Source organism: Suillus discolor (assembly GCF_016758755.1).
Source record: "Suillus discolor strain FC423 chromosome Unknown F5147scaffold_92, whole genome shotgun sequence".
In the NCBI taxonomy this organism is placed as follows: Eukaryota; Fungi; Basidiomycota; class Agaricomycetes; order Boletales; family Suillaceae; genus Suillus; species Suillus discolor.
Window position 1 is genome coordinate 143,299 of NW_024541339.1, and position 23,963 is coordinate 167,261.

Sequence of the window (23,963 nt, forward strand, 5' to 3'; positions counted from 1 at the left end):
ACTTAGGCGCTGGGATTCAGACAAGGCAGTCGGTTTGCGCAGACTGCAGCCAGTTAACACAGATTGGTGTGATCTGAGAATACTGATGAAGAAATTTGAAAGAACCGATAACATGTAATATCATGAACTCATTCCATTTGCATTAGACTCGAAAGAGCGACCGTAGCAGCCTCTGCCGTGGAACATGATTAGAACAGACGCTCACATGTACATATTTAGTTTGGCCTCATCGCACCCGATCTTGAAGCTTGAGGCCCCAGCATGCCGGGACTCATAGTGAATGGACCCCATTACCATTCTGAAGTACTTTGGCTCCCAAATTTTGGGAATAGCAAGGCGCGTGCAGAGGCCTCGTGTATCTTGTTTCCATGAACGCCGTAACGCACTAGTCTATTCTCTGCAGTCTACCGTAGTACCCTTGTTAGTACTAACGCCCGCCAGTAAAATACAAATACTGAATAGGATGCACACCGTGATACACTCCAAATTGACATTCAAAAATGCGCTTAGTACTTTTCTGCGTCTTCCTCTACCTCGTTGAAGTGATCCAAGCTTCGCCTACAACAAATATAACAAACACCACTGCTAACGATAGTTTTACAGGCCCATCATTCACAACCAGAACCATATGGACCATCACCTCCAGCTCCATTCTCACGCTTTTTGCATGCGTTTATACTGCCATCCACCCCAATATTCCGAGTCCTAAGCACAAAGGCTACCCTCATATCCTATGGCGACAACTTGGCACGATAATGATGGCGCTAATCGCTCCTGAACTGATAGTCACATGGGCCATGCGCCAGTGGCTCAGCGCTCATGAAGTTACAATACAGTTCGAGACATCGGGGTATCCCAACATTCGTCCGGAGTCCGAAGGTGAGTTATACTTTTGGAAACTCTACAACTCACAACTCACTATATACGTCCTTAGAAAGCGTGTCTGCTGAAACACCTGAAACTGGAAATCCCTTCGTTCACTTTTTTCTCCTCTGGCAGGAGGCTACAGGTCACCTGTTTCGCCTGTTTATTGAAGGCGTATTATCTGTGCTGGTCTCTCTTTGGCATTCCCTTTGTGCTCCTGTGAGGTGGACTGCAAGGTGGATTAAGTCAGAGGAATTCGAGCCTGACCCAGAAGGTAAGCCCGATTCGTGCTCACCTAAACGTTGGCTCATGTGCATCTTTAGGATTTACCTGGACTCAGACGCACAGCTTCTTTGTGTTGATGGGTGGTTTCATGCTTTATGTGAATGGAGAACCCTATTGTACACTACAACCTGAGCACATTCGCAAACTGATACGTCGAGGGTGTATCGACGCCCCTACCCTAACGTCAGACCAGATCGATGACAGGAGCAAAGGCAATGCGATATCGAAAGGATTGGTTATGCTTCAGGTCGCCTGGTTTGTTATGCAGCTCATCACCCGCGCCATCTATTACCTCGAAATCACCAAGCTCGAAGTGGGGACACTCGCTTTCGCGGTTCTTAATTTCCTGACTTATGCTGTGTGGTGGCACAAGCCTCTCGGTGTGCAATGTCCCCATCCAGTGTACTGGAAGTCGACCGAGTCAGAGCTAAAGTATTATAACGAGTATGTATGCACCTCAACAATCATACCGCTATTGATCATATCTGCTTAGTGTCTGCTTTACAGGCGAATCCGCTCCGCCTCAGCTCTTGCCTCGGGTCTTCCGCCCAATTATAGAACTGACAGGTTGGGCTGACATTCCCACATCCCGAAGACTCCAAGTTCAAACATTTGATGGCAGTATCAAACTCAAAGTTTCGGACAGGATGGTTCTTCAGCAAGCCGCATTGTATATGGCAACCATATTTGGCGGCATCCATTGTATGGCTTGGTTTTTTGCGTTCCCCACACATCAGGAACAGGTGCTATGGCGCATGAGTGCCGTCGCTACAACTTGCACGCCGTGGCTTGGTTTGAATGCCTACTTGGTCCGGGAAATAATCAATTCAGTGCAGCGCTTACCAAATTCAGCAAAGCACGTCATCTGGGTTGTGATTTGTTCTGCATTTGCGATGTTGTACATCATAGCTCGTGCCGTCCTCTTGGTACTTATGTTCACCACTTTACGCGATCTTCATCCTGACGCATACAAGGCGGTGTTGTGGACTAGTTTAGTGCCCCACTTGTAGTTCTTGATTATGGTGCTCGAGATATACCTCATACTTTTGTAATGATACTCAAATGTTGTGGTTGACGCGGACGATGGAGCTACTTGCATGAATTGTTTTGCAAACGCCATGAATGACGCGATCACATGACCTGTAGTACACGACGTCAATCGAACTTGTTTGAACTTACTCACCAACGATTTGCGAACCTAACATGGACGGCAGCGAAATAGGGCAGTTTGGTATACTGTGGCTGATGAAGTGGGAAGGTAGCAATATTCCCAATCCATGAGGAGACAGTCACCTTTGGACTCGATCCAACATGCAGCGTCCGTTTCCATGATCCAGAGATCAATCGATCAATGCCAGCACGCGGAAATTGTGTTTCCCGAAAGAAAGGTCTGTGGCTTATTTTCCTATAATACCTATATGGACTGACACGTTTAGAATCTTTAGATATGAACTATTTGTGCTTTCAATCCTTGTTGTCTTTTAGGGAAGCACACCTCACCATCGACAGCTACGGAGGGAGTGAGGGAGGAGAATGTAGAAGCCAGATTCTGGAGGAAGCGAGTCGGTGGCAAGGAGAAGTTTGGCGAGTACATGTCTTTCTGTTTTGTACGTGAGTCGGAAATGTGGAATGATTTGATTTGAACATTTTACGAGTCAATGCAGGGTACATGTAAGTGAGAGCACGGACAGCTTAAGCCACCACCCCAAACGTCATCTACGAGTGCCATGAATCAGCGCCCACTACACCAAGCTTTTACATTCCTTTGTCGCTGCCGTTCTCAGCATCACAACAGTCCTTGTTAACGCCCAGACATCTGCGCCGCTCCAGTTCGCAGGTGTGAATATTGCAGGCTTTGGTGAGTGCAATACTACCACCGTTACTTGTCATGCCTAGACTCCTGTTCCAGATTTCGGTTGTAGCACAGATGGCACTTGCAGTGCTTCAGGTGCTATTCCCCCTATTCAACAATTATCCGGTATGGTTTATTTTGGAGCGCTTCCCCACAACCCTAACATACCCGTTAGGTATTGATGGCGTGGGCCAAATGCAACACTTTTTCAATGACGGCTACAATGTGTTCCGTCTTCCTGTTGGTTGGCAGTATCTCACCAATGACCAAATGACTGGTGTCTTGGATGAGACTCAGTTTGCCAACTATAACACGCTGGTGTCCGACTGTCTGAACATTGGCGCTTACTGTATAATTGATATCCACAATTACGCCAGGTACAATGGGCAGGTCAGTGACCGTATTTATGTTATCGTCAACAATGCTCAATCTGATAATAGGTTATCGGTCAAGGCGGTCCAAGCAACGAAGTCTTCGCTGAGCTCTGGTCCGATATTGCCTCGTACTGGAAGAACGAGACGAAAGTCATCTTTGGGGTGTATGTGATGGCCGTTACAAGTATGGACTACTGACTTATTGACAATCAGCATGAACGAACCTCATGATATCCCGGTGAGTTTCTCGAAAAAATCTTCAAGAGACCATGCTGAGATTGCCGAAACCTAGAATATCAGCACTTGGGCAGAGTCCGGTATGATATCTCTTGATGGACGTTCTTTTTTTTGACCTCTGACAATATGCTTTTACGATTACAGTTCAGGTATGTGCTCCTTGTTCGCAGGTTCAAGATGATACTGAGAACTCTTGGGAACTAGAGTGCAGTTACAGCCATTCGGTCAGCATGTTCGACTATTTCTGCGGAGTATCTTAATTAATATTCTGTTTTCAGGGAAGCTGGTGCTAGCACTCAGATGATTCTCCTCCCTGGGACAGACTATACTTCTGCGAAGAATTTTGTATCCAGTGGTTCTGCTGATGCCCTTGGCGAGGTGAAGAACCCTGACGGCACATTCACCAACCTCATTATGGACGTCCACAGGTACCTCGACTCCGATGGCTCGTCAGTAAAATCGTTCCCTTATCTATGTCTCCGCTAATATCACTTAGTGGCACCAACGCTGAGTGCGTGACCAACGGCATCGATGACTCATGGACCCCTCTGGCCACCTGGCTCCGTGCAAACGGTCGGAAGGCCCTCAATACGGAGATTGGTGGTGGGAACGTAGAATCTTGCGTTAGCTACGTATCGCAGGCGATCAGCTACCAAGCTTCTCAATCTGATGGTACGTGTTTCACTCCTTACTGTGCCCTGACACAAATCGACATGTCTTATCTGTAGTTATCCTCGGCTACATTGGGTGGGCGGCTGGCTCCTTCGCCACAAGCTATGTGCTTTCTCAGGTGCCTTCATATAGCGGAAACGGCTGGAATGACACGCTCTTGGTCTCGATGACCATGTCGCCCAAAACTAATAAGTTCGTTGTAACTGTAGCATGAGGGCGTAGAGTGTTTTACCTAGACACTTTCTGTCGTAATGACCGGGTTTGAGGAATGTCTGGAACGTCACCCGTTTACTATCCCCATGCCAATGTGAAGTGATTAATTGATAATTTGTCAACAGTTCTGCATGCTCATTGTTTAGCTACAGTATTCTTTTTACTACATCCTCCGTCTGTGATACGCACCGGCTATCAACTAAGTCACACATTTTTCAATTTGATCAAGGTAATACATCAACTGTAGACATCGAATACCCAAACGATTGGATGTTGGACACAAAGCGTCGAGGGCCAGATACCTACTTCTCCCCACGACTGGGGAGAACCATGTCTGACTTCCTTCCGGTCGTCGCATCTTGTTTCATTATCCGGCACATGCGTTGTGCCAGTTTCAATGTCAGATCGTGTTGACCCTTAGGTTAGTTCCATTCGTACCTACAATACCTCCTTCTGCCCTGATCTTGCACTTTAGCTGCTTCAAGTCATGATCCGTATTGTAGCCTTTGACGAGCATCGTTATTTATCTGCTATCGCTGATCAGCTGCTCGATTGGTTCTGTATATTTGTGCTAAGATATACCCTAGTATGAGATATACTGCGAGAAATTTGAGTTGTTTGATTCATAGGAATCAATGTCTGCAAACTATAAGTGGGAATCAGAGTAGAGTTCTAAACTCGCTAGAGCGCTCGGTAAAACACCGGCTAAGCGCTCTAGCACAGCCAACAACGAGGAGTCGGCCGGCATGAAGTCGGAGTCTAAATAACCATGCCTGCTGTCCGCCAACGTGTCCGCCGTTCTGCAAGGCTTCAAGCAAACAGTCGTACTCGCCCAAAGGCGATGGAGTTGCCCCCAAATCCATCCACATCCCGTGGAAGAGGGAAATCTCGAGGACGTGGGTCCAATCCCGCTCGTAATCAGCCTCCTAAGGCTGCCGGACCGAAGATAATCGTCCATTGGACCAGGGCCCAAGATCTCCACCACACAGACACTCTTGTGACCCACCTTACCACTAATCCTTCCGATGCACGCACTCTTTTCTATGAGGGGAAAAAGACCGCCAGTTCTAGCACTGAGGAGTGTCCCTCTGGCAGGGACAAAGGGGACATCTATCGAATCTTGTCGAAGCTGATCTTCGAGAAGGACTCCGAATATTCAGCATTATACGCTGAGGACCCGAAAAAATTCGATGTATCAGTGGGCAACCGCTGCACTGCGTAAGTGGCCTCCTTTATTCAGATTTGTCGCCACTACTGTATAGCTATGCACTTAAGTTTGTCACACCATCACAGGGCGAGCGAACCGAACCTATTTTGTGTGACAGTCACACTCAAATTGAGGTCATCGAACTTAAGTTGTGACATGCGGTAAAAACACGAAAACATGCAGTAAAAACACGAAAAAAGTCCTAGTGCTGCCAAAAGTCCTTATACTGAGTATTTGCAACGCGTCTGCGCTTGCTGCGACCCTCAACATCAACCTCCTTCGAACCGTCAGTGGTCATGGCTGTAAATTCAGGCTCTGTATCATCTGGTGCTCGTTCATAGCTCTCCGACTCATTGTCCGCCAGCAGATTACCCAATCCATCAGCGCTGTAGCCATCAGGGATTGATAATTCGTGCCGAACGGAATTGAACTTGCAAACAAATAGTGCTGCCGTGGTCCGGTTCGGTCCGGTTCAGAGGGTCCTGGACGAGAACCGAGAACCGGACCACAGAGAATGGTTCTCTGTGGTCCGGTTCGGTTTTTTTCTGGTCTGAACTCGAACCAAACTTGAAAATTTTCAGCAGCGAGCATGAAAAAAAAAACATTGAAATACTAGTTTACACATTGAGTAGCTACTCCAATGACATGGCTACATACCCCTCTCTGCCTCTGTAGCCGCTGATCCAAGAGCTAACTGATTTGATCTATACAAATGGTGAGAATGAAATAAAACACAATAACCAATGCTTACCGTGGGGAATGTGAACCTGCGGCGTCTGATCCAGACAAGCAATTTGAAGTAAGCTGCCGGTTAACCGCCATTAGGATGTGATTTCACTGGCGGAAAAAGGTGGTAAAATGTTAGTTTCCCTGCTGTGTGAATGACACAACTTTTACTCGAGCATATTAGCGAAAGCTCATTCAAGTCTCAATGTACGACCTCGGCTTTGTATGCAGTGTGCTTGCGGTCGGATCCTAGATGGTATTTTAGTATACGCCTTTGCGGGTTAGTACGGCTGCGGCTCCTACCCCTCCACCGTGACTTGAGCAATCCGTAGACTATTGGTTGCTTTTTGACCGAGTTTTGCAGCGGATCTATCGTTTCGACATCGTCGGGGTATATTTGGAAGGTTGTCGAGTGATGAATGGTGCCGGGATATGTTTTGGTGCTTGATGACGTGTTTGAGATGTGGGTGGAGAGGGTGGCGTTGGGGTAGAGTGGCGAGGCATATCACAGCTCGATGGCATGTCTTCTGGAGGAGAAGGGGGGTGGGCAGTAGATTAGCGTGCGTGTCTTTGCCGTTCCTATGGATCCCCTCTGTTCTCTTGTCGAGTTGTCGTGGAATATTGGTTTGAAAGCGGGGTGAGAGACAGCGGGCGAGAGACAGAGGGTGAGAGACAGTGGGCGAGAGCAGCCAGCGGGCATGTGAGACAGTGAGCGAGAGACAGTGGGTGAGTGAGACACAGCGAGCCAGCCAGCAAAAGCCAGCCAGCAAGAACAGCAAGCGAGTGAGAGGGGATGCGGTGAGGTGGCAGGCATCAACATAGGCGCAGGTAGCGTGGTGTGTGATGGGTTGTGCGCTGGTAGCGATGAGTGCTGGCCCTCGAGGGAGCCATCAGCATTCAGAGTACAAATCATAATATGCACCTCTGCAGCATAGTGCAAGACACAATCCCTCCAAAATCCACCTTGATCGCGCCTAATATATCCACCTCCAGTAAAAGATAGTCTTGCGCAGTGTTGTAGCCGGTCCTCAATGAACAGAACCTCCTGTTATAGAGGGGAGTTGGTGAGAGACTTGAGAGTTTAATTAGTTAGTGCTTACCTTCGAAAAGGCTAAATGTAGCTTGATTAATCAACAACGTGAATCCCGAATATGACAGTCTGATGTCGAGGCAGATGTTGTCGAAGTCAAAGTCGATAAGGGTTCGGAATGGTTCGGGAAGGCCGAACCAGAACTGGACTGTTTGGGAAGACCTAGAACCGAGAACCGGTTTCCGGTCCGGTTCTAGCTGGCGCAAGAACCATGGACCGAACCGCGGAGAACTGGACCAAAAGTCCAGTTCGAACCATGGTTCTGGACCGGACCGCGGCAGCACTACAAACGAAGCTCCGAGGGGTGAGCGCTAGCGATGGAGTCTCCAGGTTGAGCGCGGGCATCTCTACGCTCGTACAAAGAAAGGAATACGTCTGCCTAATGAGACTCCCAGCCCAGTCGGTCGTCTCACACAACGAACCTATGCGCAGCATGTCACACGTCACACACCCCTTCGAACTTTCGAACCTAATGTTCATTTGGTCACACCCATATCAGGTCGAACTTAAGTGCGTAGCTATACAGTAATTTAAATATTTAAAGTCTTAGGAAGTTGTTTAGGGATCACCACGATAAGTTCAACAAGACCGGCGCTGGCGTCACCCCGCTTGACGAACACGCGGCCGCCAATCTTCACAGTGAGTTTTTTGTCATTGTTTTTATATTTGTTTGATTTATTTGATTTAAAGAACAAGTATTACTGGAGTTCCCTTGGTACGACCAGCTCCACCCATTCCTCTTCTCCAATCCAACAATCAGCGCAAAGATTTTCACCTCCCAGCCGGGAGTCGACCACGCCGCAGATTACTACTCGCTCATTCGTCCATGTGGGGGGGCTGGTCCCTCTACAAACCCACCTGGTCCTCAGCTCCCTCAGCTCCATCCTCAAAACTCTCAGCCCCCTCCCCCAGACCCCCAGCTGCTTCCCCCAGACCCTCAGCTCCCTCTCTGGAGCCCACCTGACACTAGCGCTCAGTGTGCTCCTCCAAGTATTCGGCCTGGTCCCATGGGCGCTCAGCACGCCCCCCAAGTACTCTGCATCCCCCCCCTTCACAGCACCCCCCTCCTCATTTTTCCGGCACTGGGGGCAGTCCAATCGACGATCCAGATGGTGACCTCGACGACGACCCCCATGCCAATGACAACGGTCCTTTTTTTGCCCCCCTTGGCAACATGCTGGGTATGTTGGACGGGGGGACGTTGACATGGATGATGACAATGGGATGGAGCTTGACTCCTCCCATCATCGTGTCATCAGCCTTCACAGTCCCCCCAGGTTGGTGGGACAGAAGCGGCCGTACGTGGCTTCCCCTTCTCCCCCTCCCGTGGAAAAAAACACCTTTCTTCTCCCGCGGAAGCCCCAGACGCCAACATACCACAGTCGTGAGGTGTTTGGCTCTGCTCCCTTCCCCTCTCCTCGTGACACTTGTTCACTCGTGCAATTGTGGGATGGGTCCCGGTGCTCATTCATTGTTTGGAGGCTGACGGACTAATTACTTTGACATATCTACGTATATCTACATTCTCTATCATGCGCGCTACCCCCAATATCTTCCATTATCTCTCAGAAATGCACAAGTATTGTTTTGAACTCCGATATGTGCCGGCCGTCTATGGCCAAGTTTTTTCAAAGTTTACCGAGTCTTAGTTATGTTTTAGCGAGTTTAAAAAATCTACTCTGAGTCCCACTATAGACTCTGGATCCCATGAGGAGTTTGTGACTATTATTATAATGTGGCAACATTGTAGCTATATAGCATCATGGCCACCAATTGCAAGGGATGTTAGCATCTGTTGAGCATTCTCATTTTTCTCCTATTTATATTTGGTAATTTATAGTAAGCTACTACGTCAAGCACCCAACATGTCGGAAATGTAGTAAGACTAATTACAAGTCTAAAGTTCGGACCGTCTAATTCACGCTGAACAGCCAGTGAGGTGCCGACCTCGGACCCATGAATGTGCCATGGCAGAACCTACTCCGCTAACAAATGTATTCCCAACTCCCACGATAAGTGGGGTAGGGTTCTGTCCGCAGCAAACATGCTGATGATCTGTGAGCCGGCTGACTGCAAAAATAAAAGGTGTTTCCGAATGTAAAACACCAATCCATTACCGACCTTGGTACGAGAATGGGACGACCTTTGTACTGGTAAATGTTTGATAGCCTCAGATGAAAAGTCGATAGAAAGGCCACACAGGCGGTGGACCAAGGCATCAAGACCTCACGAAGGTCGAGAAAATGCTGCAAGATCGCCAACATTAGCGTCTCTCGTGCAGCGAACACTACTACCGGAGAGGCAGTGCAGAGGATCAGAAGGGGGTACATCAAATCGCTCAAATGTTCTGCAATTACGGCAGGGCTGTGGCGGAAACAAGCAGGGAAATGATCCATGAATGCAATAACAGATGTCACCACATCAGAACATCGGTCAGGAACCAATCGATGCAGCACAGCACAGCGTGTATAATTGGATGCTTGAAAGACAAGAGATGGTGACATGGACACCTCGTTGTGAGTTACCACAATCGACTCTCCATCAACCACACACAACCTGCAAACGGTTTAGTGTACGAACAACAACGGCCGTGGTGCTCAACCAAAGATCACGAAAGCCGAGAACATGAGTTTTCAGAGGATTTGAAGCACAACAGATGGCATTCAGGGTAATAAAGTGCACCATAATAAGTCGGGTAATTTGAGGTAGAATGGGTACTAACCGCATGCGGTGGACAACAATACTTGTCTGGCGTGCATACGATGGGCATGGGACTTTACACACGAATATCGCACACTGCGGGAAAGGATAAGCCAATGCACACAGAAGAACAGAACAAAGAGCCTACGAGTAAGCAGTGTAGAATACAATAGCGACAATACTCAACAGCATGTAGTGATCATTAGAAAATGATCAAGCATTGAGGGACGAACAACGGGAAGTTCAAAAGCCGACCGTACATACTAGTCAATTGAGGAAAATTGGCATCACATATGGTCAGAGAGAAGTGCACGAGTGGGACCTTTTTTACAGAGCAGGAAATCTCAGGGCAATGGGTTGGCCCCTAGGACAATGTTGCAGGCAAGAGGTGAACAAAACCTTAATGCCCAACATGGGGCTCGTCGTTACATAATCTACAAAACCTTAATGTATAGCCACTTGAAGTTTCGAGAGCAGCATTCTGAGTTCCTCAACAGCGGCGTAAGATCTTAGTGAAAAGATTAACTGAACGCTGGAAGGCCCCCTTAAGTAGTACTTAAGAACACATCTAGATAGTTGGAACAACGAGAAAAGAGCATGCAATGATGCTACTAGCCAAATCAACTTGTCTGGTTGTAAAAATTAAGAACATGTGACCAATATAACATGAGACACGTGAATATAGATATGATGCGCTCATATGTATTGACGCGCCTCATCTCTCTGTTGCCTCCCACATCATCAAGACTCGTTCATTTTGCATACTCTCGTTCATTATGTATTCTATCACACAATTTCACGCACACACTCAGTCTGATTTCCCAGCAAGTTACGAAACCTCGGCTCCTATCAGAAATGAGGCGCATATAGCCACATTGTATCAAGCGATGGACTTCGTCGGATCAGATCCCAACACAGATTCACTGGCTTCTGGACACTCTAATAGCCCAGACATAGACTTCAATGTACAATTATCGGATGATACCACACATACAGCATACCCAGAAGACTTCCCCAACTTATCACCTCCTTCTCGAGGTCCCAGCTCATACTGGGGCTGATCAGATTCAGACTCACAACGTTCATCTTCGGTCCCTGATTCGGAGATTGATATCGAGGAACAACTATTACTAAACACGCCGGACTTGCTTTACAACGTATACATGGCTAAGGTGCTAGCGGTAACCATCAGTACCCAACAACGATGGAGGATGCTATGTCCTGACTGCAAAGAATGGGTCCAGACAAGTGTATCATCCCAACTACCTCTCTGGCATGTTGGGCAATTTAGCTCATTGAGCAACCATTGAGGCAGCCGTAAGTGCATCAAGGCATCGACTGATAAAGCAAAACCTATGTTTGTTCGGACCGTGTCTGATGCGCCTTTGTCTCGTTCCCTGAGCCTTACGTTTGAACACAGGTATGTTTCATTTCGGCTCTAATTCATTAGACGTATTTACATCATACTATGCCTGCAGACCTCGTCGTGCTCTCTCACCTGCACCCGTTTTTAATAGTGTTTGCACTGGAGTTCCTGTCGTCTGGCCAGAGGACCTCTGCCCTTTCATTATGCTCTTTCCTTGGGAGCGCTATCACAATGGCCTGGACGCCCTACCCTTCTTCATAGACACTCGAAATCCCAGCACTCTTCGCCTCCAGTCTAAGCGCTGCTTGTCATATGGTACTCCCTGTGATGAATGCACTGAGATCCCTCTTCACATCGAATGTCTGGCAGACATTGCGCGCACTCCAAAAGCGCATACTAACTACAAGTTTTTAGGTCTTGCACATGTGCAGGACGTTGCAAGGACTTACGCAGAACAAATCAAGCAGTTGAAGCTGCAGGTACGTCTGCTTTATGTTTTTTTTTGTGTACATACTAACTCTGATTAGCAGCTGAATGATTCGCACAAGTATATGAGTGCGCTCACGCAGCTCGACGACTACAATTGACTCCTCATGGCTGTATCTGAACGAGACATTCCTCGCCTTCAACAGATCATCAACGTTGCTTTACGCAATGGTGCCAGCATCCATCAGATAGTCAATAAATTAGAGGATGCCCTTGAGGGTGCTTACCATCCTCGGGGATATGATGCGACTGACCTGGATATTGCCACCCTTGTCTACAGGCTTGGTGGTCGTCAACTTCTCTTCGCGCTAAACCAGAAACTTGCTATCCCTTCCCTTCGCACACTCCGCACTCGAGCTGTCTTCACCGTTATCACTCCCACAATTGGGACCATTCGTAACGAGCATTTCGACAACAACATTCATGCCGTTGTTCTTAGTAGCCGCACGGAATCTGTCTTGTGTGGTGTCAGTCTTATGATTGACGAGATTGCACTTGAGGAGATGGCCGTCCATTTCAGCAAGTACAACAAGGTCGGCGGTCTATGTTGGAAACACTCACACCTAGTCGATCCTGTTCTCCGCACTTACGAATCTGCAGTCAACATTGCACAGAGGATCCATGATGGTCATGTCCATCTGGGCAAGGAACTAACTGTTATGGGGGCCTCGTGTTTTGGCCGGGACGAGATATTCCCCATCTTAGCTGCTCCCACTTGCAAGAGCGAGAACGCCAATGACATGGAGCAGATCCTCACTGAAGCAATTGATCGATGGAATGCCACTGGGGCGGCGGCGCAGGTCGGACCAGTCTGGTCAGTTGCCACTGATGGCGATGCTACTCGCCGTGCTGCTGGCCATAGGCTGTTTGTCAAGAGTCCGCTCTCTGAGAGCTCGGATTTGTACGGTACACTCATCAACATGCCGGGATTGAATCTGTTCACAGGCAATAATGAGGTGACACTTGATTTCGACTTCAAACACATATTCAAGCGTAAGTCACTTCTTTTGCTTACATTTAACGTTTTATAATCAGCTTAAATGCAGGTATATGCACTCTCCTTCGATCTCCGCGGGTGTCGTACTCAATAACGGTCGCATCATTAACTCGATGATGCTTGCACGGTATCTCGTGTGGCTACCTGCCTTTGACAAAGCAGCTGTCACCAAACTTCTCTACCCAGACGATCCTCAAGATGTCCCTCGTGGAGTCGAGCTCATGTTTGCCATTATCAAGTTCTCCAAATCTCAGCATGCCATTGTCAACGACTCGTTTTCGACCGATATCGACACTCGCGCAGATCTCCAATCAATTGCTCTTCTTAGTGCTCTTCTAGAGTCCATCCTCCTGCCTTTTACCAATCTTTCTCTCTCCCTGTCCGAACAATTCATGCTGCTCAGTCGGTACTCTCATCTTGCTTTCGCCTTCTTCCACGCGCATTGACGGTCATTCATGTCCTATCAATTGTATTACGACCTACAGATGATGGTAAAGAATTCTGCATTCTGCCTCGCTAAGCAACAAGCACTGGACCCACATGCTCCTTTTTTCCTTGGGGATGTTGGGGATGATCCCCTCAAGATTCTTTTTGGCCGCACACACATGATTGGGGGCCATAACTCTGCGTCTTTGTATGCTCAGGCTCTCGATTGTTTAGGAGCTGCGAAGGATATTGACGCTGTCTTCAGGTGTCACCCAGAACTTGATCCAGGCCACCGGCGCCTCAAACTAACGCGCCAGGAAGGCGTTGATCATATCAATCATGAGGTCTGGAAGGGCGATATTATCTCTGGTCGGTGTGATCTGCCGTTGGCATGGTGCAATGGTCATGACGCAGCCCTTTCCATCCTCACCATGTCCCAGCTCCAGCCAACTCATTATTCGTTCAGGGAGCTTTTCAGTGTACCTGGTGTCGATATGCTTCGTCCATTTGGACAGAACAGGTACCTTGTAATAACCATAGACAATGACCTTGAGGATACCAGTGAAGTTCCTAATATTCCTCCTCCCGTTGTGATCGCCCCTCCCTCTCAGTGTCTAGAGACAGTTTTAGTAGACGAGGATCACGACCATGCTGACCATGCAGTTGCTGGCCTTGGGGTCTTGGCTGGAGGTGATGACGATGAAGAAATGATGCTCACTTTCCAAGAGTCGTTGATCGACAAATCCTTCACTGATGTCCCTGCTCCCTCCTTATCTTCTCAGCACATCTCTCATGACCCTTCGACCCCTGCTTTGCCACAAGGGCCTGGAATATGCCCCAAAGATTACCTCCTATACAAAGGACGGTGGATCCACAAGCAGATGATATGTCGTCTCGTGATCAACAAGGATTTTATTTCCAAGTCCCTTAATCGACTTGAGCACATCCGTGGAGGTTATACTAAAGTTAACAAACGTGTCAACGTATCTGTGGGTCGTATCACTGATCGCAATCTCTTTCTCGTCGGGGACATTTTTCTCACTGTCCTTCGTTCTGGTCACACTCTTTTGATTGGCGTGCTTCGTTCTACCACTGCCAGCCTCAATAATATTTCCCGCGCATCAATCAACGTGACAATGATGAAGGCATTGCGAACTATGGCTAAGATAACCGGTCAACTACTCAGTCTTGTGGCAACTTCAAGGAACATCAGAGTATACAGAATGTGTCGTTATGGTCACTGTTCCTGGTTCCCTCGTCGAACCAGTCAACCCCAAGGCTATTTTCATTCACTTGAGGGACGACATCAATACTGACAAGTTCACTCAAGTGAACAGTGGCCAAAGTACTTGGAAGATCTCTCGGGATGCAATGCAAGCAGCTTGCGAACTCCTCTGGGCCAAAGCCAACGAATTGAAGGTCAACCTGAAGTCTATCGTGGCTGTCGTTTCATCAGATCCAAATATGTTCCCTTACTGACTAGCAGACGGTATGTTTTGTGTTTGTGGTTCGCGCTTTGTTTTCTAATCATAATTTTATATTGTCAGGCACTCCGGCAGTCATTTCTGTTGAGGCCAGCAGCCAACTCACAGCATCCGAAGGCGAGCGCATCACAATGTGTCCGCTTTGCGACGCCAAGGTCCTCGACATGCGGGATCACATAGGCCGCCATATATTACGTGCAATGACCAACACTCCTGAGGAGCCGCCTTTGAAGCAAGACGTGAGTTTTTTTCTAAATCTATTATCTTACTTTACTAACTCATTGTAACCAGGTTGATCTTACATGCCCATGTGGCTTCTGCGGTCATTCTGGAGTGCCTGAGTGCACCATCAGAATCGCAGTACCAAGCAGTGGGGCGCCCACCTGGGAAACAAGATGTATATACCAGCACTCATTCAGGTATGGGTCCGTTGATTCGGGATCGAAGAACAAGCCCTGTCGCAACCTACCCCTCAAATGCGAACTTTGTCACCCTGTACTCCCTCCCCAGCCCGGAAAGAGCACCTGAAAGGTTCCCATGCTCCCTGTTGAAGCCATATGGCACTACAACATGACGGTGCATATCCTGGGCCAGCACGAGGAATTCGCCATACCTGGACATAGAGAGGCGGGGGTCCCATTGCCAGTAAGTGTTTGGAGGGTGATGAAACTTACGGATCTTGAGCAGGGCGCTTCGCGCATCCCGAAGGATCGCTGGCAGCCCTCGTATGGAGATTTGTCTGAGCAGGACAAGGAGAATGTACCTGTAGCATCAGGATCTCGTCCTAAACATCCTGCCCTTGAGTCCACTGGGTCTCTCCCCCAGGCCTCCAAACGAGCGCGTACATCCCTCCAGCTTAGTTCGTCGGTTGTTTAGTTGTCATCAACAAAAGGGCACCTACCATACCTAACTTCACCTGCCCGTATAAGGGTCCACAAGCTCCCCAAGTTGTCGCAAGGCGGCACAAGTGTTGTGTGACGCTGCTATGCACACATACTCTATGAGATTCATGCCAGTCTGAGTCAGTCATGTGGTCCGTGTACCGCCATGTGGTGCCTGGTGACCCATGTATGCATTGGGCAGCTTATATTCATTAGGCAGCTTGTGTGGACTTGCTGAGGTCTGGGCCAGTATTATATAGTCATGTCATTGTAGCTACCGGTCTTAGATCACACTTGGATGTAACTGAAATGACATAATAATTGTTCAAGTACTAGTACAGGACATCGAAGCAAGTAACACATGGTAAAAACACATAGAAACGACTAAGGGAGAGCTCAGGACTAGCGTCGTGATTTCGCCTTGCCACGACCGCGGGCATCAGCTGGAGGCACTGGCGCTGCTCATTTCATTTTGCGTCCAGCAGGTGGAGGAGATGCCGGAGGTTTGCTCAAAGGAGAAGGTTCGCGTTGAACAGGAGCCGGGGAGCTGCGAGGAGGTGCCGGTCCAGGGGAGCTGCGAGGAGGTGCCGGTCCAGGGGAACTGTGAGGAGGTGCCGGTCCAGGGGAGCTGTGAGGAGGTGTAGGAGGGGCATTGTTCTGAGGATTGCCGGTGTTGCTCTGATTTAGAGTGCATGAACCTAGTAGATTACATCAATGCAAAATAATGAAAACAAGAGGGGAAAAAAAAAGTTACTGCCTGCCGCTGCCTGAGTGAGAGATTCATCATTGTTGGCGAGTCTACGTGTTTCGTTTTCCTCATCTTTCTGGTCAGCAGCTGCTGTATCATCTCCAAAAAAATTGTCCATGTCGTCATCAGTATCACAGTTGCTGGTTGCAGCAACTCTGCGGTGCTTGGAGGGATGGTTGTCAGCCAGGCCAGGAGTTTCACTTTGCCCATTGTCATCTCAGGTAATAACAAATGGATGGTGCACTTACTCCTTCCAGAATTTCATTAGATCTTTGACCCACTGCTGCTCGGCATTATCATGGACGATGTCGATGGCTCTATAGTACAGGTCACCAAAGTCCATGGCCCCAATGACAGGCGTCCATGACTCTGCATTGCTGGCTGTGAAATACATCTGATGTACAATATTCAGATGTAGTAGATATTGAAATACAATCACATACCTGACACGCCGCATACATTATGTTTCTGATCCCTGGTTCGGCAAGGTGATGCATTTTCCCCTTCCCAGGCTTCGACAAGCGACCGATGTTGTCTTTGGATAGAGCCGACATCGGACCTGTGAAGATATGGCGCCATGCCTAGAACAAGTGAGGTCAAAGTGCGGTTCTGCTATGTCAAAAACGTTACCTGTATCACAACACGACTTCGGAGGAATCCCTTCTTCTTGTTCTTCGAGTCATACAAGCTCATGTCGTAGAACATCGATGGCCATTGCTTTGCGCTGATCTTCTTCTCCCCTGCGTTGACCTTGTCCATATAAGCTCTGAAGCATGTTAGTGTCAGTTTCAATCAAGTACAAGTATGTACTGCGGGTCCATGTCAAATTCAGTAATATCCCGTGCAGGGCATAAGAGTCGTGCCATCTGTGGGTGGTTCCACCCTCGCAAGGCCTTACTGTGAGATTTGAGTATCGGGGGGTCAAAACGATCCTTGGCTGGGTCGTCGAGCATGTACTGAAGTCCGGCATGCTTGAGAGATCCTGTATCGTCGCAACGAGCTGCATTTACTGCACTTTCCATCTACAAAATGTCAGTATGCAAAATGTATGCTAAAAAGTGCATATATGCGCTTACCGATTTGAGGAAACTAGTTAGTGACTCTGGTTCTCGTTCGAGTTTTGCGATGAGGCCACTGAAGTTCGGAATCGATTTTGCGAATGTCATAAACAGATGAATGTTGGCTCGTGTTCTGCGACAGATGAACCATTAGCTAATAATGGCTAGTTGGAATGAAAATGAACTCTTCGTCCTGCTCTTGGTCATGATCAGCATCCTCGGGCTCGAATTCAGCAAGTATTCCATCTCGCAGAATAATGAAAACATTAGCAAAAAGGTCGTAGTTTAGACGGAAGAATTGAGCGGCAGTTAGGTAAGGATCGAGTGGGTTCCTGTAATGATAGTCAATATAAGTCACAGTCTTTCAATTTCGCATATGGGTGACTTACACTTTCTTCTGCTTGCGTCCGGTTGATGAAGTATCATCTAAGCTCCAGAGAAGAGCCTCAAAAGAGTCCTCGGATCGATTGTTTTGGTCTGTGCTCTCGGGCATGATGTGGTTCCGGGTAAGGGGTAAATATGATTCAGGAATCTTGTTGACGCATTGTTTGTTTGGTTCTGTTGACTTACCAACACGTCAAAGTTTAGTGCGAGTGACTATATGCGCCATTCAACGTTCAACGAAGTCTAATGTTACAATTACAATGAGTGCAAGCAATACAGTGACACGAGCGCAAGTGTATGACAACAAAAAACAGTACGGCTATAAGTGCTACGAGAGGCAGTGTCCATGGGAAGTGATATAACAGTGAGTACAAGTGCGCGACAACAAATAAGAATAAAAAAAAACTGCAATTATACGCGACGGCACTTAACACTGTGGACCATTCCTGATCCTCTCCAAGGTTGCTTGTACCTCGGGGATCCGTGAGCTTGGGAATGGTCGAACCCAATAGCCCCATACCTCGCTAGTATCCTTTGGGTCTCGTGGGTTATCTGCGCGCCTGGTAAGTAGGTGGCATGGGGATGTGGCACACTGAGTGCTAGAAATCTATGAGATTAAGTGTATAAACAAATGATACTCGTACCTTGGCTCACTGAGGCCGACGTCCTGGTCTTCAATCTTGACACCAATGACTTCCTCCTTGACACTCATACGTTCCTCCGATATTGCAGAGCTGCTTGCAGCCGGGTCTTTGATCCGAAAAACCACTCACTACAAATAAGATTAGCACAAGCATCAGTGAACAGAATTCAGACTAACGTACCTTTGGTCTCGGAGATTCAATGTCTAGGGCGAAACAATAAGTGTCCCATGCTGACTCTACGCCATCGATCTCAATGAATATAACATCCTGGAGCATCTTGACGTTTGATAGAACGGCCGAGGAAGACATTGTAGTAATTGAAAAGTTGTGGTGGAGGTGTGATAATGAGCGTAGAAATGAAAGGCTATAGCGCAACTGTAGTGTCAATATCCATTACTGGCATTTGCCGGCTGGCTTTGAAAGTCACATGATCACACGTTCACCCACTCTCGCATCTTCACCTATAGCACTGAGAGCATGTTCCGTTCATATCCGACTAACAATTCTATCTTTTATTATAGGTTAATTTTCACTTATGCGCCTGGGAGGTGCTGGCTGTGCTGGAGGTCGGCGCACCAGCACCTATGATCTGGCATATATACATATTTATTCATTTATTCTTGTCTTAGGTGCCCTCATGGGGTGCCAGCACCTTGCAGGTGCAAATCCCTAACTAGGCGTCCTGAAGGTGCGTGTCCCTAACCCTACCATAGTTACAATGCGCTCACTGCATCACCCACACGCTCTCCTGATATGCTCTCCTCGTTGCATACGATGTCAAGCAGCTTAGCCCCATACTCGTTCTCACAGCCGGCGTCATCGTTGCATTCTCTTTACATGTCGTCCCACAGCGTTTCGCCTCCCGCATATGGGGGAGCGTATGTGCCGGTCATGACGAACTCTGCACGACATCAGACATTCTCACCCACCCTCACATTCTCACCCGCCCTCGCATATTCACCCGCCCTCACATCTTTAACTGCCCTCACACGTTCACCCGCCCTCGTACCTTCACCCCTTGCGTTTGATCAGTCTCTTCAACGCCTTCCTGCCATTCCTGTATCCCGCCCTCAAAGCACACGAAGATAACAGGCGCGTTCATGAATGTTTTACTCGAGAACCTGCAGAGCAACGTTCTTAACCGCAATGTCAAGATACCAATACTATCATGCTTTGGCGATATCGCACTTGCGATTGGACCTGCTTTTGATCCTTGTTTGAATATGGCTATGGACATGCTTGTAATATAAGATTTATTGAATCCAATCGAGTGATCTTGTCTGCAGCATGTCTGTAAGTTCCAATGATCTCGCCTGCAGCGTGTCTGCAAGTTAATAATATCAGTCAATTGCAGTTTGGAACGTGACAGATGGTCGGACCGTGTCCCTATCAAGTGCTCACCCATGATATAAGTATCAGACTGCTATTGACAAGCCCCTTGATTGTATGTCCATTATGGTCAGCTACCCATGTTCTGTTTGCAGAGCTACCTTTGACAGTGCACGGGGCCTTTCGAATCACAAACGTGGCAAGTGTGCACGGAAGGAGGCAGGGTCAATAACATCTTTAATTGAAAAGCGGCGTCAGGACCGGGACAATCAGCTTGCTGCCAAGGTGCGAAGGCTAGAAGATGAAGATGCTGCAATCAGGGAGCGGGAGGCAATCCAGCAACAGAGTGCAGAAGCACCAGACGACAATGAGATACCCGTATGTTTTTCAGTAACTCTTGGGGCCTAGAATTTAATGCCTGATATTAGGATTTCCAGGAGCCAACCCCACCACCCATAGTTCGCCCATCTGGATTACCAAACCATGCTCGTCAACTGCCCAAACGTTACTGGGACATCCTCCCTCCATTACCTGTCCTTCCCCAACCACCACAGGTGCCTACCGCTTCTCCCCCAGAATCATCACCCACTGGTGTTCAATCGCATTCTCCGACACCGCCGCAGTCATACACCACGCAACCTGACCACTATGGACTTTTTTGAACATATCCAGGCTCGCTCCCATCATATAACCCTGATGAAATAACCTCCCTAGCCAATCTTTCTGACTCAGCGCACTTTGCAAGTGTGCAGCAGCATGCAGCTGGTTCGAGGCCTTGCTGGTCCGGTTTTGGTGCATCGATGAAAACACAGAAGGAGAACTTCTTTGTACCGTTTCTGAATGCAACCACATATCGCTTAATGTGTTGGTTTTATGGAGGGTCGACTATGAAATCCCTTGCTGAACTTGATCGCCTCGTCAATGAGGTGATCCTTGCAGAGGATTTTGATAAGGTGGACCTGCAAGGGTTTCGTGCTTCGAAGGAGCTGGAACGCCTGGATAATTACCAGGGTGATCCAAAGGACATCCGCTCATCGTTTTCAACAGCTGACGGATGGATAGAGACCTCAGTGAAGATCCGTTTACCTGCTGATGGTGTCAAGCACCCTTCAGAGGAATCTGCCCCCGAATTTGCTGTACCTGGACTCTTCTATTGCCACCCATTAGAAGTCATCAAAACGGCTCTTCGTGAAGCTTCAGCTGAACAGTTTCATCTCACGCCATTTGAAACCTCCTTCCAAGCATCGCCCAATGAACCTGTGGAGCGTGTATACTCAGAACTGTACATGTCCCCAGCCATGATCAACGAGCATCGCAAGATTGCATCTACACCTAAAGTTGATGGCTGTACCCTCGAGACGGTAGTCACCTCGATTATGCTATGGTCGGATTCAACACACCTCGCTAGTTTTGGCACTGCATCGTTGTGGCCCATATATATGTATTTTGGGAATCAGTCAAAATATGTTTGGGGCAAGCCATCGTGCTTTGCTGCGCACCATCTTGCCTATATTCCTAAAGTGAGTTTATTGTGAGATGCCGTGCATTTCCCACTGATAACCTTTTAATAGCTTACAGATACGATTCAGGATTTTTATCAGCAAGCATTTGACAAACCTGCAACTGCTGAGGTACTGACGCACTGCCGACATGAGGTTATGCAAGCCATCTGGCTACTCCTCATGGACGATGACTTCATGCATGCATACGAGTTTGGAATTGTCATTGAATTTCTCAATGGTATCTGTCGGCGAGTCTTTCCCCGGTTTTTTACTTATTCTGCAGACTACCCCGAAAAGTGAGTCACAGAATCTTCACCAGCTCAAATTTCATATTGACTTCACACACTCTGCAGAACACTTCTGGCCTGTATCAAGTTTCTGGCGAAATGTCCTTGCCCTCGATGTTTAGTTCCAAAGGACAAGATCGGAGCTCTTGGCACTCGCGCTGATAGGCGCCATCGCGATCGAGATGCACGCCAAGATAGTCATGGCCTACGATCAACAATCAAGAGGGTTCGTAACTGGCTGTACGTGAAGGGTACCAACTTTACTAGTATTTTTGTCAAGCGTCTACTTGGCCCAGAATCTCTTATTGCTACTGCGGTTTGTCATTCTCACACAATTGCATTATGATCACCAGTAACAGATTAATAGAGTGCATTTTCGACTCGACTTGCTCAATTTGGATTCAATTTATATTCACTTTTCGTACCTGACCTACTCCATGAGTTCGAGCTCGGAGTCTGGAAGGCCATCTTCACTCATCTTCTTCGGATTTTGTACTCATACGGGAACAATACAATTCAGGATTTAAATGAACGGTTTGCTTATTTTCTATCTTACACCATCCTCATATTAAGACTGAATTTACAGGTATCGACAAGTATCAACGTTCGGATGGGGTACAATACGTCGATTCAGTAACAATGCCTCAGGTATGAAGTGTCTTGCAGCGAGGAACTTTGAAGACTTGCTGCAGGTAACCATCGTGCAATGTGGAGTTACCGCTTGGAGCTAACATTGACAAAACAGTGTGCTATACCCGTTTTTGAGTTGCTGCTTCCATCTCGGTGGAATGAACCTTTGCTAGATCTGCTATTCAAACTTGCAACATGGCAAGGCCTTGCGAAACTGCGAATGCATACTGACACGACACTTGGCTTTCTCGACACATCCACGACACATCTTGGAAGGTTTCTCAGGCACTTTGTCAAGGAGACTGAGGAAGAGTTCGAGACACAAGATCTACCAAGCGAGGAGGCTGCTCATGGACGCCGAAAGGCTCGACAGGCAGCAAAACAAGGGCCTTCACAGTCTGCAGCACCGACTTCAAGGCGAGGTACAGATGGGCCGAAGATCCGACGCTTCAACTTTGAGACATACAAGCTCCATGCCCTCGGTGACTATGTAGATGCTATTCGTCAGTTTGGAACAACGGACAACTTACAACTCAACCGGTGTGCTCTAGAAGCGATTTTGGTTTAGTTTTGCCACTGAATCAATATATTCCAGGGCGAGCTTGAACATCGTCATTTCAAACGATTCTATCCACGAGTCAGCAAAGCAAAGTTCACATCTGGAATTGCGAAACAGGAACGTCGTGAACGAAATCGTTCAGCGAAAATGGCTGCGGGCAGAGGCACAACAATTCCATGAATCAGGAGAAATGGCAAGTCTACAACAGTCCATAGACCTGGTCATCACAGACGACGGCAGGTGAAGATGCAGCACCCTTTCACAGGACCCTTGAAGCATCGGAGCCTTTGGCTTACTCCAGACCCAATGTCACACTACCACATCTCCAATGGCACGAGGTACCACTTGAATCTCCCCCGATGGCTCATCAAACATGCAAACGATCCTGCGTTAAATGTAAGCTGTCAGTTTCTTTGAGTTAGCAGTGCTCATGATCATAATTCCTAAAGGACTTCCTTCCTCGGCTGAAAGATCACCTCCTTTCTGCATACTTGGTCGTGAATACGATGGTGACGAGACAGAGTTCTCTTCAGCCGCGTGCCCAAGTCCTGTTCGTCAATGACCGCATATTCCAGCACAAGGTCATGTCAATTACACGACATATGATCTGCGTCGCTCTCAAGATTCTCTTAATCCCCACGCATGCAGATGTCATGGTTCTCGGACATGAAGATGACGACACACATCCATACTGGTATGCACGTATCCTGGGCGTGTTTCACGCAAACATCATCCATAGAGGTGGGGATGCACCCTCATTCGAACCCCGGCAGATGGATTTCTTGTGGGTTCGGTGGTTTGGTCATGATCCTAATAATTATGGTCTGGATGGAAGGCAAAGTGTCTTCATAGGCTTGGGTTCATTTGCTGATGTACCAGGAGCATTTGGCTTTCTTGATCCACAGCAGATTATTCGAGGCATTCACTTGATACCTGCATTTGCCCATGGTCGCACTAGTCTA

General features: G+C 47.9%; 11 protein-coding genes across 11 annotated transcripts; 9 read left to right on the forward strand and 2 right to left on the reverse strand.

The window, feature by feature from the left end:
- Positions 1-455: 455 nt before the first annotated feature.
- Positions 456-2,159, forward strand: F5147DRAFT_822642 (uncharacterized protein; the record flags this gene model as incomplete). The annotated part of the gene is made up of 4 exons (XM_041443745.1): positions 456-879; positions 935-1,138; positions 1,188-1,593; positions 1,643-2,159. The coding sequence occupies exons 1-4, from the start codon at positions 501-503 to the stop codon at positions 2,157-2,159; spliced, it is 1,506 nt and encodes a 501-aa protein (XP_041286790.1). The 5' UTR covers positions 456-500.
- Positions 2,160-2,904: 745 nt separating this feature from the next.
- On the forward strand, positions 2,905-4,498 carry F5147DRAFT_585960 (glycoside hydrolase family 5 protein; the record flags this gene model as incomplete). Its single annotated transcript, XM_041431900.1, has 9 exons — positions 2,905-3,007; positions 3,059-3,127; positions 3,177-3,391; positions 3,442-3,539; positions 3,589-3,613; positions 3,668-3,713; positions 3,896-4,061; positions 4,109-4,284; positions 4,341-4,498. Coding segments are annotated over 9 exons (1,056 nt in total), but the record flags the coding sequence as incomplete, so codon positions are not given.
- Positions 4,499-5,266: 768 nt separating this feature from the next.
- On the forward strand, positions 5,267-5,719 carry F5147DRAFT_779786 (uncharacterized protein; the record flags this gene model as incomplete). Its single annotated transcript, XM_041442358.1, has 1 exon — positions 5,267-5,719. One exon carries the CDS (start codon positions 5,267-5,269, stop codon positions 5,717-5,719), a length of 453 nt encoding a protein of 150 aa, XP_041286792.1.
- A 2,012-nt stretch (positions 5,720-7,731) lies between these two features.
- F5147DRAFT_822658 (uncharacterized protein) lies at positions 7,732-9,437 on the forward strand (the record flags this gene model as incomplete). Its single annotated transcript, XM_041443746.1, has 5 exons — positions 7,732-8,030; positions 8,083-8,159; positions 8,211-8,551; positions 8,578-8,818; positions 9,361-9,437. 5 exons carry the CDS (start codon positions 7,732-7,734, stop codon positions 9,435-9,437), a joined length of 1,035 nt encoding a protein of 344 aa, XP_041286793.1.
- Positions 9,438-12,179: 2,742 nt separating this feature from the next.
- On the forward strand, positions 12,180-13,515 carry F5147DRAFT_748048 (uncharacterized protein; the record flags this gene model as incomplete). The annotated part of the gene is made up of 2 exons (XM_041440019.1): positions 12,180-13,069; positions 13,119-13,515. 2 exons carry the CDS (start codon positions 12,180-12,182, stop codon positions 13,513-13,515), a joined length of 1,287 nt encoding a protein of 428 aa, XP_041286794.1.
- A 159-nt stretch (positions 13,516-13,674) lies between these two features.
- Positions 13,675-14,811, forward strand: F5147DRAFT_585965 (uncharacterized protein; the record flags this gene model as incomplete). Its single annotated transcript, XM_041431901.1, has 1 exon — positions 13,675-14,811. The coding sequence occupies one exon, from the start codon at positions 13,675-13,677 to the stop codon at positions 14,809-14,811; it is 1,137 nt and encodes a 378-aa protein (XP_041286795.1).
- Positions 14,812-15,285: 474 nt separating this feature from the next.
- F5147DRAFT_552576 (uncharacterized protein) lies at positions 15,286-15,687 on the forward strand (the record flags this gene model as incomplete). Its single annotated transcript, XM_041430431.1, has 2 exons — positions 15,286-15,474; positions 15,511-15,687. Coding segments are annotated over 2 exons (366 nt in total), but the record flags the coding sequence as incomplete, so codon positions are not given.
- A 635-nt stretch (positions 15,688-16,322) lies between these two features.
- Positions 16,323-18,159, reverse strand: F5147DRAFT_822660 (uncharacterized protein; the record flags this gene model as incomplete). Its single annotated transcript, XM_041443747.1, has 9 exons — positions 16,323-16,558; positions 16,615-16,808; positions 16,857-17,002; positions 17,052-17,189; positions 17,239-17,374; positions 17,419-17,630; positions 17,685-17,799; positions 17,852-17,998; positions 18,056-18,159. The coding sequence occupies 9 exons, from the start codon at positions 18,157-18,159 to the stop codon at positions 16,323-16,325; spliced, it is 1,428 nt and encodes a 475-aa protein (XP_041286797.1).
- A 318-nt stretch (positions 18,160-18,477) lies between these two features.
- On the reverse strand, positions 18,478-19,003 carry F5147DRAFT_779792 (uncharacterized protein; the record flags this gene model as incomplete). The annotated part of the gene is made up of 3 exons (XM_041442359.1): positions 18,478-18,649; positions 18,695-18,818; positions 18,871-19,003. 3 exons carry the CDS (start codon positions 19,001-19,003, stop codon positions 18,478-18,480), a joined length of 429 nt encoding a protein of 142 aa, XP_041286798.1.
- A 465-nt stretch (positions 19,004-19,468) lies between these two features.
- On the forward strand, positions 19,469-19,783 carry F5147DRAFT_779793 (uncharacterized protein; the record flags this gene model as incomplete). The annotated part of the gene is made up of 1 exon (XM_041442360.1): positions 19,469-19,783. The coding sequence occupies one exon, from the start codon at positions 19,469-19,471 to the stop codon at positions 19,781-19,783; it is 315 nt and encodes a 104-aa protein (XP_041286799.1).
- Positions 19,784-20,149: 366 nt separating this feature from the next.
- F5147DRAFT_657778 (uncharacterized protein) lies at positions 20,150-20,685 on the forward strand (the record flags this gene model as incomplete). The annotated part of the gene is made up of 2 exons (XM_041434331.1): positions 20,150-20,401; positions 20,452-20,685. The coding sequence occupies 2 exons, from the start codon at positions 20,150-20,152 to the stop codon at positions 20,683-20,685; spliced, it is 486 nt and encodes a 161-aa protein (XP_041286800.1).
- Positions 20,686-23,963: the final 3,278 nt, after the last annotated feature.